At 40.7% G+C, this 17350-nt stretch overlaps 1 protein-coding gene across 2 annotated transcripts in view; it reads left to right on the forward strand.

The window, feature by feature from the left end:
• grik4 (glutamate receptor, ionotropic, kainate 4) overlaps positions 1 to 17350 on the forward strand; it is a 408097-nt gene that overhangs the window by 181265 nt on the left and 209482 nt on the right. For both annotated transcript variants that reach the window (XM_061782686.1, XM_061782687.1), the window contains one exon: positions 10938 to 11071. In XM_061782686.1, coding sequence (XP_061638670.1) covers positions 10990 to 11071 — 82 coding nt within the window. In that variant the 5' untranslated portion in view covers positions 10938 to 10989. The remainder of the gene's footprint in view (positions 1 to 10937; positions 11072 to 17350) is intronic.

Here is a 17350-nt window from a genome sequence, read left to right on the forward strand (position 1 = left end):
TCCCCCGGACTCACGGCTGTGGTGTCCTTGAGCAAGACACTGATACCCCGAAATGCTCCCCGGGCGCTTCAGCTGCCCCCTGCTCCAGTGTGTTCCACTTAACATGTGTATGTGTTCACTGTGATAGGTTAAATGCAGAGAACAAATTTCGTGTGCATGCATGCATGTTCATGACAATAAAAGATGATTCTTCTTCTTCGATTCTTCTTCTTCTTCTTCTTCAGAGTTCAGTGTCGTCCTGTATGAGTACTCAACTTGCTACTTTAGCTTCGATCTGCAGCCCCTTACATTGATGATTTATTCTGTTTAATTCTTGTTCCACAAACACAATATTAATCAGAGTTTTTACTAGTGCTGGCACTTATTTATTCTTCCTTTAAAAAGGTTTCAGATGAGATTTTGAGAATTTTTACAGCGAAGAATAAGCGTGAAGGGCTCACTAATAATCTAGTGGTACACATAGCTTGGGATTGATTTCCTTTCTTTAAACTTTGGTGTGAATGAGAGTGTGAATGGCTTTACTGAAGACCAATCCCATCCAATCCCAAACGTAGTAGCCCACTTTTCCCTGCAACCTTAAACAGGAAAAGCAGTTTTGAAAATAAAAATGAAAGGATAGAGAAGTTGATAAACAACTGTTTCGATATTTCTTGGTTCATATTGATCTACATGTGCTTTGTGATTGACTGGTAGTCAGTTTGACAGCCTGCCTTTCGCCAGCAATCACCAGGGATGGGCTCGAGTTTCACTGTGTCTGTCGGGGAACAGGAAAAACAGTAGAAAAAGGATGGCTGGATGACACAACAGCATCCCTCAACTTTCAGTCAAGCAGACTTCATATTTGGTGGTCATAATGTGTTTACTACTAATAGTGTCACATGCCAGTACATTCCGAATCGACTCGTTCCAGGGAATTGAACAGCGACAGATGTTTGCCATATGCAAACGCTTCAAGGTACCCTTTTCCTCAGCCGACTTGATTGGTTCCTCTCAAGTCTCGACATTTCAAACACTCTGGTTTCTCTTAGGCTATGCTCACACTGCAGGTACATTCAGGTTTTTATTTATTCATTTTTTGCCCAATGTGACATATCTGATTTTTTCCATGTCAATGTGAACAGTACAGTTTTGATTTTTTTCATATCTGACCCAGGCCTCTTTCATATGTGGATATAAATCGAATATGTATCCGAATATGTGAGTCAGTGGCGAAAAGAAGATGTTTTAGAACTGAGAAATATATTTTTAAAAATGTTGGCTTCAGTTGCACAAAATCCTTGAAATCGCAACAAATGCATCATGACGAGGCCTCTGCGAGGGGCCGCATTTACTTCTGTAAACACGCCACCTCGCAGTTGTGTGCACACGCAATGTGACCTCTGGTTTTGTGTGCATGTGTGTGACGTCACAGACGTGTTCTGTCCACAATAGAACCTGCATTTGTTTTTGTAATGTGAGCAACTGCATAAAAAGATCGGCTTTAACAAAAAAAAAATCCCAATTGGGCATCATGCCCTGCAGTGTGAACTTAGCCTAAGAACGCCAATGTGAATCCAAACACTATACGTCGCACATACATATTCATATTGTGTGCAGCCTCTTACACCTCCTTGAACTTTAGTCACACACAACTTTTATTGCCATCTACACTTTGCTTTATGCCACTTCGGAGACTCCCAGCTCAACGTTACATGAATAAATGCAAATATGCGACTCTTATTACGCGTGTGACGTGTAGTTGGATCAGAATGTCAGATGTAATAATTCATTTGCAAATGTGTTTGATGTCTGATTGGCAGTTTTTATATATGAGTTGTGTCGGTGTGACAGGGTAGTCAAGCAGCTGTCAGGCCATCCTGTCCTGTCAGACGGTGAGCCTCTTCAACCTGCCACATTGAGAAAAAGCAGACAACCTCACCACTTGATTGCCAAGTCAGACCTCTGATTGTACTGTGTCTGCCAGGGCTTCTTATTCTTCTTGTTGAAAATGTAATAGTCGTGTAAATGTTTCAATTACTCTCTCTCTAATTACATTTGATTACATTTTGATTACCTTTCGTAATTTTAAATGAATGCATCAACAGGACTCTTGGAGGTTTCCTCTCAAAAAGTGGATTAAAACCATAGATAATTATTTTGGAATTAAACACATTTATGTTGAGGAAATGTAAATACATCATAAAAATGTTCGTTGCATTATATGAGTACAGTATGTTGAAAACTACTGTACCATAACATGTTGCCCTAATTACAAATGTAAACAATTGAGACAATATTGCTTCATATGACAACCCAGATAAGGGAATGTTCCATAAAAAAGTCCAAAATTATCAAGATTAAAACGTTCAAAAGTCAATGTTCTTTTATGTGTTCAAAAGTGTAATTATGAACCTTGAACCTTGATAGAACAAACTAATAGGAGCTCAGGGTCATTCGATATAGCTGACTGTCCGTTACATTGAGGCACTTATTTTTTTAGGCCATATGCACCCACATTACTGTACAGTCTAAAAAAAAATGTTGTGACCTGAAACGTCCAGTACAGTACAAAGTTATTTTGAATAAATATAAAAAAAGCTATGTGCTGGCGACCGGTTCAGGACGTACCCCGCCTCCTGCCCGAAGATAGCTGGGATAGGCTCCAGCAGCCCACGACCCTAGTGATGATAGGCAGTAAAGAAAATGGATGGATGGATATAAAAAAAAGCTTGACAATGTTTGAAAGTTTTACATTTTATCCAACCTCACCAAGCTGGTGTGCTTGGTCATGGTGACATTGTTGATATACAGTACTCATCATAGGTGAGTCGCTTTCATGAGCTGCAAATAATTAGTGTGCTTCCTCTTTCCAAATCCATTGCCAAAGGCGAACGGCTTGCCCCCAAAAAAACCTGCTACTTTACCAAAAAAATAGCATGTTCCAGACTCTGAAGACTTTTTGTACTCCTCAGAGTTAACGCCGCAGCCATGCCACCCTCTTTCTGCTCTATGTACAAAAGACAATAGATATAACCATCGTCACATGGCTGCCACGTCAATGCCCCACATTCAACATGGCCGCCACGTAGGCACAGGAGGATCTAGTATTATTGTACATCATAGCGCCTGTAAACAACAGTGGCCAATTCTGGAACTCAAAGACTTTGTCAACGACATTTTAAGTGACAAATAGAAACTATTTTTGGACAGATTGTTCAGTCCTGATGGTCCGTTTTATCCGATATCTGTTATATCGGGGACCACTGTATATAATTCTTAAAAATTACAGGAGGGAAAGCTTTCCAATAATGTAATGTAGAAAACCTACCTTGTTACATGGACTGTTGCAAGAGTTTTATTGCGATTGGATGGGCAAGTCGGGGTGGGCGTACTGGAAGGAGGAAGAAGAGCTTGCCTTATGTCTGCGGGATGAAAGCTTGAGTGCAACACTAGTTGTTAGAGACATTCGTCATCGTCTTCTTGTTTGACTTTGTTTTGTCGTCTAAGCAGATGCTTTAGTATACTGTCTGTCTTTTCACTGTTACATGGAAGAGTTTGATTAAATTGCTGACGTGAGGAATTAGGCTGTTTGTCAGCTAGTGTTAGCAGATGCCTTTTTAGATGGGCCTTCAGAGCACTTCTGCTTTTGTTATATTTTAGGGTAGACTTGCATATTTTGCAAGTGACCGTGATACCGTTCTGCTTTTAAATAAAATATGTCCACACCCTTGAGGCACCGCTGTTCGTTTGTTTGCGCCAACCGACCACCATTTTAGTTTAGTGAGGCGTCTTTGTTGAGCATAGCGATTAATCGATTTCAAGCTATAATGGTCATTGTGGATCGGTAAAGTTGACTCATTTACTCGTCGTTCAACCCCTGGAACTCAAATTTCTACTTGGTAATCTACATAACTACTAGTGATCTCATAACATCTGTCATCACAATGAAACTCTGGACAATAATGCAGGGCTTTAAATGAGGGCTTAATTCACAGTAACTTTCAAAGCATATTTTTCTTCCATTCTTCTCTTAAACAATGCAAAGGTCACTATACTACTTTTACTCTCACTCAAATATCATTCTGCTCCATAAACATTTTTTGTGTCATCCAAAAGGCAGAGTTGAGATGTTTTATGGTCATTCACTGAGCGTTCGTTACACAGGATACACAGCGGATACTTTTCGTGCCCATCCAAAGGATTGCAATAGCACAAGATGTGTTCTATGATTAAACAATAGCTCCATTCATCACACAGATTGTACACAGAGTGGACTCGACTGCCACCGGACGTATATTGTCCTGACAAACTGGCGACTCAAGAAGGAGATATATGATCATGCTGCTCACACTCTAGTGATTCTCATTAGAACTGCATGGCTTCTCTGCAGAACGTACAATTGGCACGCTGGATCACTCTTTGTTACTGAGAAAAGGATCTTCACAGAGTGATAATATGAACCAAATGATGAGATAATGATTTCTTGTCACACTAAAACTATTCCAAACTCTCCGATCACGGCATCAAATCACAAACGGTTGCTGACTGACTGAAATGAGAGAGGTGTTTATTGAGAGGGGAGCCATTGATTTGTTTTGTCACAATGCTACAGGTATATTACAATTTGTCACATGAAAGTGGACTTTAAAACAAAACGATGATGTATAATGGAGGAATGCAGAAAAAAACATGGATTCACACGTCACACTCTACTGGAATACTAATCATTCTTAAAGATGCCCTCTTCACTTAGTTTTGTCTCCAATACTGTTTACAACATACAGTAACTCTCCACAGTTGAATTAATCTGAGAGACTGTTTACAAGGTTCAGTATGTGGTGCTGTTTTGTTTAGCAATGTTCATTTGTGAACAATAGTGTCTGCGAACAGAAATAATTAATTACGAAACGTTTTTTTGGTTTGTTTCCTAATTGGAAATATATAAATTTGAGAGAGATGTTTATGTTTAAATATACTTAAAAATGATGTACTCAGTCACTAATTGGGACATGGTGTCCATTTCAGGACATGCATTTCATCAGATGTGCTATTCTTCATGAAAGAGGCTTCAAGCTGTTTATTGACACTCCCAGTTGAAGTTTACTGTCAAATCATAAACATAAAAAAACAAAACATAAAACAAAGAAATTTACACTTGTGTATAAAAAGAACCACATAGCTTAGCCTTTCAGTTCACTAGTTTAATGCTAATGTTAAATACCATCTACAGTATGTTGCAGTGCTATAACCCTTTAAGGAATGCATTGAACACAAACAGCGCAGCAACACATGTACAAAGACAATATAACTGTACTCAGATATATATTCTTTATCCTCTGTCGAGAACTACGAATGTAGGTTGCGTATTGATGAACTGAGATGTTTTGAGACATCTCAATGAACAGTACCTCTGGCTGTCTCACTTATACTGCCCCCAGGTGGCCAAGACGGGCATGCCAGAAAAAGCTACACAATCAATTGATGCAGTGTGACAAAAACAGTTCCATTTTATCCATCCATCCATTTTTTGAGCCGCTTCTCCTCACTGGGGTCGCGGGCGTGCTGGAGCCTATCCCAGCAGTCATCGGGCAGGAGGCGGGGTACACCCTGAACTGGTTGCCAGCCAATCGCAGAGCACATACAAACAAACAACCATTCGCACTCACAGTCACACCTACGGGCAATTTAGAGTCTCCAATTTATGCATGTTTTTAGGATGTGGGAGGAAACCGGAGTGCCCGGAGAAAATCTATTTTATTTAATTATATAGATTTTATAAAGTAAAATATTATGGAGTGCAACCTATCCTCATTAAAATACACATTACAACATTTTTTGGGGGGGACGGTTCGAATGTGAATTTCCATTCATTTCAAGGGGAAAGGATGATTTGAGGTACGAGTGTTTTGAGGCATGAGCATGGCCACGGTACGAATTAAACACGTATCTCAAGGCACCACTGTATTGGCTAATTAGGAGAAAAGAGAGCTGTTTATTAATATTTCATATTTGAATTTTTATGGTTATGTTAGGGCGGTATAGTGATCGAGTGGTTAGCACATCACAGCTCTGGGGACCCGAGTTCAAATCTGGCCTTGCCTGTGCGGAGTTTGCATGTTCTCCCCGTGCCTCCTTGAGTTTTCTACGGGTACTCCGGTTTCCTTTCACATCCCAAAAATATGCATGGTAGATTAATTGCAGGGTTAGGTTAATTGTGCTCTGCGATTGCCTGCCGACCAGTTCAGGGTGTACCCCGCCACCCGTGGTATATAATACATGATATGATACATATACATATAGCCATTGCTTCACACAAAGTCTTAGTCTCTCGTGATTTTTTTCTCTCTCTCTCTCGATTCACAGCACTTCTGGTTCGATGTGTGTGTCAAAATAAAAGTATGAGTTTCAAAATCCTCTCCTTGAGCTGTCACCTCATCGTGGTGGAGGGGTTTGTGTGTCCCAATGATCCTAGGAGCTAAGTTGTCTGGGGCTTTATGACATGACAAACAGGTCCTCGGTGAGGGACCAGACAAAGCACGGCCCCAAAGACCCCTATGATGAGAAAAATTATTGTATCGTGTTTTCCCTTGCCCGGACGTGGGTCACCGGGGCCCCCCTCTGGAGTCAGGCCTGGAAGTGGGGCTCGAAGGTGAACACCTGGTGGCCGGGCACAGCCCGAAAGGGTAACGTGGGTCCCCTTTCCCATGGGCCCACCACCTGTGGGAGGGCCCATAGGGGTCGCATGCATTGTGAGCTGGGCGGTGACCGAAGGCAGGGACCTTGGCGATCCGATCCCCCGCTACAGAAGCTGGCTCTAGGGACGTGGAATGTCACCTCTCTGGCAGGGAAGGAGCCAGAGCTGTCTTGCGGGGTCGAGAAGTTCCGACTAGATATCGTCGGACTCGCCAACTCTCACTGGAGTGGTTTGCAGCCGAGTGTGAAGCAGTTGGGATGAAAATCAGCACCTCCAAATGTGAGACCATGGTCCTCACTCAGAAAAGGGTGGAGTGGCCTCTGCGGGTCAGGGATGAGATCCTGCCCCAAGTGGAGGAGTTCAAATATCTTGGGGTCTTATTCACGAGTGAGGGAAGAATGGAACGGGAGATTGACAGGCGGATCGGTGCAGCGTCTGCAGTGATGCGGACTTTGTATCGGTCCGTTGTGGTGAAGAAGGAGCTAAGCCTCGGGATCCCCTCGGAAGAGCTGGAGGAATTGGCTGAGGAGAGGGAAGTATGGGCTTCCCTGCTGAGGCTGCTGCCCCCGCGACCCGACATTGGATAAGCGGAGGAAAATGGATAGATCGATGGATGGAGTTACAAAATAAAAGTCTAAAGTAAAACTTGCCTGACTGGCAGAACAAAGCCCGTGGGTCGGTTTGGACCCACTGACAGGCCGGTTCTGGCCCGCAGACTGTCGGTTTGACACCCCTGCCTTAGATGCTCCCTGTGGGAAAGTCTATGAACATTTCTTTTAGATTGTGCTTGGCTGTGGTTTGTCTTTAAATAAACTTCGATCAAATTCCAAAGTGTACAAACTTTTGGGTCTGATTTACGGATATTTGAAACATGTTCAGCAGTGGTCCTACAAGGCTGGAATCTTCAAAGATTAATGGCCACATTGGTTGACAAAAAAGTATATTTAACCTCTGGTTTCTGACACTGTCCTGCTGGTCCAAACCCAAAGCAACTTTTATCCTCCTGTTGAAGGAGTTACATAGTGAATGTTTGTTCCTGTTTTGACTTTGTGCCGGCACAAAAACAGTCTGCCATCTTCACGGGTTTCACACTATCCTTTGTGCATTTCCCAGATCACACTGCCTTTTTTCTTTGTTGTCCTGTCTGATTAGCAGTACTGTATCACGCAGTCACTGGCACCTCACTGACCTTTCTCAGCTTCTTTGAAATGACTTAGTTTGTTATGGACCAGGAACACTGAAATTGGAAAAACATCTCTGAATCTATGGTTAGACGAAACTGGTGCTCCTTCAGTACCTTGCTAAAGTGTTAGGCTGAATAAGATCTCTGAGACTCGGCTGATGGTGCAGCTACTCTTCTTCAGTCAAGTTTGCAGTGGAACCTTTAACACTCGAACTCTCAGATAGCAGCCATTTTGCTGTACCTTTTTTTTTATTGACCTTAATCACCTGTGAATGGTCGCCTTTCCTCTGTAAATGTAGCAATTAGGGGACAGGTACTGGAAGTGCGTGGGAGACGCCCGCATCCGCTACACCCATGTTTGTAGTAACAGTTAATTCAAATATTCAAAGCGTTTATTACCATGACAAGGCATGGTAAAAAGAGCAAGGAGTGTTTTATTGTTTCAGCCTTTTTAATAACCATCCATGACCAACTTATTTTTACATATGGTGAATAATGTCTACAGTTAATGAAGGTTTTATGATGTGGCAGATGGACCTGGATTAACTGATTCATTCAGTGTCCATTATTTTTTTATGGGAAACTTTGGCATCCAGTGTCCTGGAACAGATTTAGTTCAACCATCGAGTCTTTACTGTATTGCATGACTTATTATATAGTATTGTTGTAATATATATTAATTAAAACACACACACACACACTCATGCATATATGGGTTATGCTTGGACTACTCAGAAAGTGATTGCTGGCGTTATTGCTTTGATTCATCCTTGTTGAGTGTATGTCTTGTAATTCATAATGCATTGCCATACTGCATTATTGAGCGTACAGTGTAATCAACATGTATGAATCAAATTGAATGTCACAAAACCAGTTCTGTAATATAGTACATTGTATTGTCTGTGTCTCATAACTGAGTATGAAATTAAATATCTCTGAGGTTTGTGTCTAGTTTAATGTGGAAAAACATTTGGAACATCTCTAAAATGAATCACGTATTTGGATTCAGTTTTATATTTTCTTGTTAAAGAGATGGACATGCGGTTGTGAGGAAGTATTTTTGATAAAAATGAGGCATTTGTTATATTTATACAGCAGCCAAATTACAGGCAATAATTTCCATCATTGTGATGCATAAGAAAAATAAATAAAAATACAGATATTGATTACTTAACACCTTATCTTGAAATTGGAATGATGCTCAGTATGACCTTCATAAGCTTTCTTATACACAGGAGCCTTTAATGGTTATGTTAATAAAAACACACACACACACACAAACAGCCATTTATTTGCTACAGCCATTGCTTCACATATCAAAATTCATGTCTACAGTGTTATAGTGAGTGTAAATAAAACCCCTTTTTGTTGTTGCTGACATAAATGAGATGATAACAAGGGACTCAATGTCCTTGCCTTCCAAATGTGCCTCATTAGCTTTACATCTGACAACCAGCTTCTTTTGCATCGTTCAGCTTTGCAACCGCTGTTTGAGCTGTTTCAACCTCCCAACGTTTTTCTTAAAAACCTTTGTCCTAAAATTAACTGCCTTGAAAATACAGCAGAATATTTTGATCGGTTAACAAAAACTGGGGCGGCTCAACAAAGCATGGAGCAATCTACATTTCAGGAGTCATTCATTTTTATGTGACAGACACATTTGACAGGCTGTCATAGTTTTTAACCTTGAGAAAGACACATCAGCCTCAATAGTGAAGAGTACATTTGATTGTTCTACGTAAACAGCACAGCGGAAGGGATTTGGACACGGAGCAGGGTGGGAATGGTTTGATACCTAACCCCAGTCATAAATCCTGGTGCCTTAGAATACAAGTGTTTTGTTAAGACATGGGCCGTCATCCGGCCGATTTTTTTGCTTTGACTTGCAAGCCAAAACTAGAGATACAAGTGTTGAATAGTGGTAAGAACTCAACTCACTTCACAACAAGCAGCAGTTTGGAAGATAGTGAACAATTCTTCAAAAAGAGGGTCCAAGCTGTTTATTACCACTCCCAGTTGAAGTTTGTCAAATAAATTACACGTTGTGTAATAAAACAACCACATAACAGCTTAATGCTAACACATAATGGGAAATGGGATCGACGGGCTAATGAATAGCATCGGTGTAGCTTTAATATAACCCTTTAAGCGGATAACTGGATATTTGAACACAAACGATGGTGCAACACATGTTGACAGATAATAAAAGAACACACAAAGGCATATAGTCTTTATTCTCTGCGAAGAACGACTAATATTACTGCAGCTTTCTGAGGAGCTGAGACCCATACTGCAATGTCAGTGGCCAACACAAGAATATTGACGATCACCTCAAAATGAAGGAGGAGGAGGAATGAATGCATTTTTATAGCATTGAGGTTGAAAGTGAAAACCCCCTAAAATACTTAAGGCCACTATATGAAATTATAGCTACTTCCATACCTTCATAATTTCACACTGACAAACTGAGACACGCTCCATGTACAATATAGCTTTATGTCTTTGTCTGAGGCTGGAACAAATGAATGGCATTTCCAGTCATTTCAATGGGGAAAGATGATTTGAGACAAGTGTTTTGAGTTAAGAGAGTGGTCACAGAATTAATTAATCTTGTCTCTCAAGGCACCACTAAATCTGTGACCCATTGTCCGACTGCTAGTTCAGTGGAAAATACTGGAAGATTGACGATCCTATGTTTGGAGGCATTTTATTCACAACACAGTAGTATTGAGGTTGAAACTGAAAAATAAATAATCCTTCAGGTCATTGGTTTACGCTGTATGAAATTTGAGCTTTAATACAGCTTTGTGCAGACAGATAAATCGATTAAAATAAAATTAACCGTCCTGGTGCAGATCTCAGGTGGAGCTGGCAGCAGTTTCACACTCTCACTAATAGCTTCCCAGTATGCAACAAGAGACACACAGAGATGACAAACGCATTCGGGAAAGGTTTGCACTACACAGCAGTTTAGAATTGAGCTTAACAGATGCTTAGCTTCCAGCAACTTAATTAGAATGCCGTCAACCATCTCTCTCCATACCTGTTCTCTCTCATTTTGTTGTACATTGTGTGTTCCAGGTGGCTGTGACAGGGGCACCCCCGGGGCAGGACCCATGAGGAGTCATAGAAGATGCTCACAGCCTGGGCGCTTCTGCTCTTCTTAGCCATGTGGGTGACAAGCACCTCTGGTGGCCCGCTCTCCTTCAGAATAGGTATGTCTGAATCTACACTTTAGTAACAAGTGGGTCTCCATTTTTTTTTCATAATCTTTTTGGTTAGCTCTCTGTTTTTGGACACCTTGTTTACTCTTGCTTTTTCTTCGTTTGGTGATTAAGCAGTCTGGAAAACGAACAGTCGTTCTGATTTTACCCTTATAATAGCTGAATGGAAGGGAAACGTCATGGGTATTACAAATTGCATTGACTAGGTCTCAAGGCTCCTGCTTTATCACAATGATAACTCAGCCAGAATACAGTTTAATACATTAAGTATTTTTGCTATGATTGATATTATTATTATTATATTGTTACAAACGCCTATGTTTAGGAACAATTCAGGTTACGTACAAAATGTTAGTTGAAAATGTACCTCTAGTTATGTATTGTTTTGGCTTTGCGAACGGTTTTGGTATGGACGAATGGAAGGATCTATGTTGTGCTTGTACTCGCGCTGCGTGACGATCACTGACTCTGTGCATAACGCTTAGATGTACGTTGAAAACTAGTCTACTCCGCAGCGTAAGGCGGAAAACTGTTCTAGCCGGAAGTTCCGCCTCAGAATCCTCGTTCGTCTAATCACAAATCTAATAGCGTTTGTGATTGACATCGTTAAAAAAAGGCCCAAAATCATTTTATTTTCGTGATCAAAGGGCTAAACAGTCAGAATGGCATCAAAGATAAAACGGGAGTGTTAGGAAGCGCTTTTCATAGATGAGCAGAAAGATCTGTGCGTCACGCAATGCAACTAAGATAGGCGCTGTATCTTTTGTTTTTTTCCTCTGTATAAGATTGACGAAAATAAGAACCCGCTCGCTCGTGATAACTTTAGCGAGGCAATAAAAAAATTATCAAAGGAAATGTACAGCTAATTTGCAAACAGAGCAATTAATCTTTTAAATGACAATGTGACATCCCACTTTCAGATTTTTTTTTCTGAACAAGAAAAAAAGAAAAGGAAAAGTTTCCCTCCTTCGGCCTGTTGTGCCACAATCAACCATTGAATTACAAAAGAAACAGATAAAAGAAAAAACACCTAAATCAGAATTTCCCCGTGTTATTATGGAAGAAGGCTGCTCTCCACGAGTTGCTGTAATCCTCCTTCTCATTCCCCTCCATAGTTAAAGTTAATGAGCATGAATTTATTTAGTGTTTTATTTCTTGATAATAGTGTACTTTCACTTATTTCTATATTGCACTATATTTATTTTTAACTGCACACTGAGGTAAGGTAAAGGTAAGAAATAATGTAATTTTAGAACAGATTAATTGCATTTCCATTCATTTCAATGCGAAAAATTACCTCTCTGTTTCATTTTATGTTTCTGGTTACAGACAGGGTCACAGAACCAATTAAGTTCGTAACCTGAGGTTCCACTCTACTTTGTATGCAGTTTGCAAACACTGACATTGTGTCATGGAGGATAGTTGGCTTAAAATGTGCACTCTTGTATTTGCTGGTACACGGTAGCCAGCTAGATTGCCGTAGAGACATTAACGTTATTTACATTATTTCTCCATGTTGTGTTTTTAACTCCCTAGTCTACACATTAAGACTTCTTCCTGTTTACATTCCTGTGACCACCGTTGACCAATACGAGAAGAAAAATATGTTGTTGTTTGTTCTGAGACATTTTGATACACTTGACTTTTCGCCTTAGGAAGAATGCGAAGCATTTTGTTATTTACAATATGTAGTCATACAGTACATAACATGTATCTATGTATGTCTGTGTGGTCGACTCATACTGGCCGGAGAGTCGACCGTACAGTGCTAATTGGCCTGGCTAGGTCGGCTAACCCATCACTCTGAATGGACAACTCCACTGTAAGCATTTGACAGCTGTGAGCTTTTGGTCACTCACGGCCAAGGGACATCTCGTCCAGGATCTTCTCCTTGAATGTAAGCTTGACTTTTTCTGCATAACAGAAACCTGGGAGCAGCCAAATAACTTGGTCTGCTTACGTTTGCAAACTTGGCGCCTCTGATCGCGGGGGTGTTCTTGCGATGATCGATTACGAGAAGTGGAAAGTCTCACCGTTATCAACTCCTGTCTTCTCCACGTTTGAATCAACAGCTGTACAACTCTCTTGACGCACTCGCCGCCCGTATTATCACAAGGACCGCCTCCACTCACCATGTCACTCCAGTCCTTCAACAGCTCCACTGGCTCCCAGTCCAATACCACATCTAGTACAAAATACTGATCTGCACCTTCAAGGCCATTAGTAACCTCGCCCCGCTATACAGTATTTTGCGGAACTGCTTCACACTGCCATACCCTCGTGCTCTCTCAGATCTTCGACCATTGACCTCACCATCCCTTCTGCCCGTCTGTCCACCGTCGGGAACAGAGCCTTCAGCCGCTCTGTCCCCTTGTCTTTGGAAATCACTACCACCTGAGCTCCGAAACACAGACTCATAAACCCTCTTCAAATCCAAACTCAAGACACTCCTAGTAGTAGTAGCAGTAGTAGAGTAGAAGATGATTTTCCTTTATAAAAAAACAAGGCGCTCTCTATTATACCTTTCAGGCACGGTTTCAAGCTGTGTGTGTGTGTTTTTTTTTTTTTTTTTTTTTTTTTTTTTTTTTACAATTTTCTCCAGTACTATTTTCAAGTGGGAAATGGCCGCCCTGAACCAAGGCGAGTACAGGCAGTCAGGGTTAGAGGGTTACTTTAAAAATGTATTCTGATACAGTTATTATTTACCTGTTAGAAAAATGTCGTTTGTGACGTAAACCAAGTATCGTTGTATTAAAGTAATGTAACTTGATAACTTTCGATTACTTTTGGATTAGTCCAATACCAAATATCCCAACAAAGACATGGGGAATTAAAAATCCAAATATATATTCATGTATATTTGTCTCATCTTTCCTGTCTTATACATTTTTAATATGTATGTTTTTGGAATGTTGGAGGAAGCCAGAGCACCCGAGACTCAAACCTCAAAACTGTGAGGCAGATGTGCTGACCACCAGCTCACCAGGCTGCCTAGCTTCCTACCAATGCTTTTAAAACCTATCCACATGACCCAGTATTTGTTATAACTAGTGAAAATGGAAATAACTCGGACAAATTAATCTTATCGAGGCAAACTTTACAGTTACCAGTTTGAAAGTGGCTGAGGGTTCAAGTCAACAATTGGCCTCACCCCACATTAAAATTGTAATCCTGCAAAATAATCACAATTCTGACCAAATGCAACTGTATTCAGATTTTTTCTTTCTGTAACTGTAGCAGAAGCCAGTTGCCTTTTTTAAATATTGTATTTACATAACACTGTTACGTCTTCCGTTACTCCTCTAGCCAGGAGGCAATTGTGTGCAGAGGAACAATGGCAAAAATTCACAAATGCACAATTAGATTAAAAGAGTGTGTGCTTCATCTGGATGCAACACAACACATAGCTAGGATTGCTGGCAAACCAGTTCAAACAACATGTTCTCACAAATAGTCATTTAATGCATCGTCCTAAAAATCTGAACGGGAGAGCACATCTCGGAGGCATGAAGCATATTTCATTCATATAACAATGCATTATAAGAAACAGCCGTGGTCTGTAACCTCTAGCTTTCCTTGTAGTTAAATAGTAGAAAAGAATCAATGTTTTGTACCCTTCTCTCTGGACCACTTGACTTGACAATATGATGTCACTGTAGGCTGAAGGACCACAACCAGTTCTGCTATGCTAGAAACTAACTTGACTACTATACACTTTTATCCTTAAAGGCACCACACAAAGCAATATAACTCATAATATTTAAGGTCATTGGGCTTGTGGTCAGAAAAAAACAAAACAAAAAAACATCATGACTGTTCATTTTTGTCCTACACGCATGCACGCACGCACAAACACACTACCGCACACACACACGCGCAGACACACCTGAACCAGCAACTGAATTTGAATGTTCCCAGTGGCTCATTATCTGCTCCCATAGCAGAGTTGTTTTCAGGTTAGAGGGGAGTACATTAATAATGCAAAACTCCTTCTTACGATCCCCATGTGGATATTATAATTCTGTTGGAACATTAACTCAACCCATACATTAAACATGTTACTGTTTCTTGACTGGGAGCAGTTGCAGTGCTGTTTCAATTGGAGTTAAAAAAAAAAAAAAGAAAAAAAGAAAAGGTGTCTTTTAAAATTAATTTCAATTTTTTTTTTTTTTTAAATAAGCTGCTTTAGGCTCTTTTAAAAACTCAGATGCCTATTTTCTCAAGAAATCTTATCTCGTCATTATGAAAACATTTTGTTTAAGTAATGCGAATATACAGTACTTTAGATCATTATCTTTTGTCTGATTCCCTCCAGTGCTCCAAACCTTGATCAGACTGTCACCATCGAGCAATGTCTTATTTTTTTTTTTTGTCTTTGGAGTTTTCCTTCCTGCCAGCATCGTGTTTCAAGAGAATGTGTTCTTGCTGGTATGTCATGACACCCCAAATGGCAGAGCTTGTTAACGTAGTTATATGCACCAACAAAACCGAGATTAGTCATTATTTTTCAAAATGTACCAGCCCTCTGTGCTCTTTTAACGCCTCCTCCGCGGCACGGTGGACGACTGGTTAGAGCGTCGGCCTCACAGTTCTGTGGACCCGGGTTCAATCCCCGGCCCCGCCTGTGTGGAGTTTGCATGTTCTACCCGTGCCTGCGTGGGTTTTCTCCGGCCACTCCGTTTTCCTCCCACATCCCAAAAACATGCATTAATTGGAGACTCTAAATTGCACGTCGGCATGACTGGGAGTGCGAATGGTTGTTTGTTTCTCTGTGCCCTGCAATTGGCTGGCAACCAGTTCAGGGTGTACCCCGCCTCCTGCCCGATGACAGCTGGGATAGGCTCCAGCACGCCCGCGACCCTAGTGAGGAGAAGCGGCTCAGAAAATGGATGGATGGATGTTATTATTTTTCAAAATGTACCAGCCCTCTGTGCTCTTTTAACGCCTCCTCCGCCGAAATGCACAAAAGCGCTCGTGGTTTATGTTTATCTGAGTTGCATTATTGATGCCGAGGCAGTTTTTCCTCCTCTTCTCATGTAATACACAAAGCTGGTGTTCAGTTGTTGTGGATTGTGTATGTATGTGTATGAATGAAACACAATGCAAAGACACATAAACACATTCAAACTAACACCAGCTCAAATCTCTGCCATTTGCACTCCTGGAGGTGGTATTTAACATGACTGCCCCGTGAGTGCTGCCTGCCTTGCCTGCCTGGCATAATGTCACTGTCTGGCATTCACTGAATGCATCATGGCCAAAACCAGCTGCCCACCCATGCCTCACATTCCCCAGCAGGACCTGCCAGCCTCAAGTTCAATCCATCCCTGCTGCACATTTGGCACGACAAATTTGAAATTGACATTTGTTTCCCAAATTAAATAGATGAGCGTCGTCATTGTATATAAAATAACAGATTTCTGATTAACTGCCACTTGATCGCATCCACGGCCATGGAATAATCTGGAAAATAGGTGTAAGGAAGTGAAAAAAAAACTAATTGAGACATTGTTCTGTGATTTGTCATTACAGAAGACAAGCAATATTCTAATACCGGATAGTATACAGTGGAACTTACAGGTGGACGTCCAATTTGTTCTGATTTAAAAAAAAAAAAAAAAAAATTGTTCTCACTAGTTTATTCTGTAAACAAATACAGTGCAGCTCAACCTTTGGCTTGGTTGACGGCATGGCAAGCCATATGGCTATGGCGGTAAAGCAGACTCATTTGAAATGACAGTTTTAAAATACAATATACTGTACATACTGCATGTACGGGGCCCTGGGTGACAGCAATTGAGAACTGCTGTTTTAAAGTAACATTTTAACATTTTTAACGGTCTTACATAATAATGATAACAAATAATAAGTTAACCTATTTATATTCTAACATAAATATTAGGGCAATGCGTAATGCAACTATTTCTTTTCATTCTTACTGTCAAGTTTGGCAATAATGGTGGCAAAAAGGGTGGAGGACCTAAGTGCAGGGAAACAGGGAAGCAAGGCAAGAATGCAGGAAACTCAAAAAGTGATTTACTGTAATTTAAAAAAAAACAAAGGTAAACAGGGATCATGGAGGCAAATGTGAATGATTAAGTAAAACAAAAAAAACAAAAAAAGATTAAATCTAACCAACAAACAATTGGAATAACTCAGTACAAAAGGAAACAAGACGTGACTAGGGAACTGACTGACGACAACAAATGACATCTGACATGTGACAATGAACCACAAGGACTGAAAGAAACCAGAAGTCTAAATACAAGC

The sequence above is a fragment of the Phyllopteryx taeniolatus genome, chromosome 8 (genome assembly GCF_024500385.1).
Source record: "Phyllopteryx taeniolatus isolate TA_2022b chromosome 8, UOR_Ptae_1.2, whole genome shotgun sequence".
Lineage (NCBI taxonomy): Eukaryota > Metazoa > Chordata > Actinopteri > Syngnathiformes > Syngnathidae > Phyllopteryx > Phyllopteryx taeniolatus.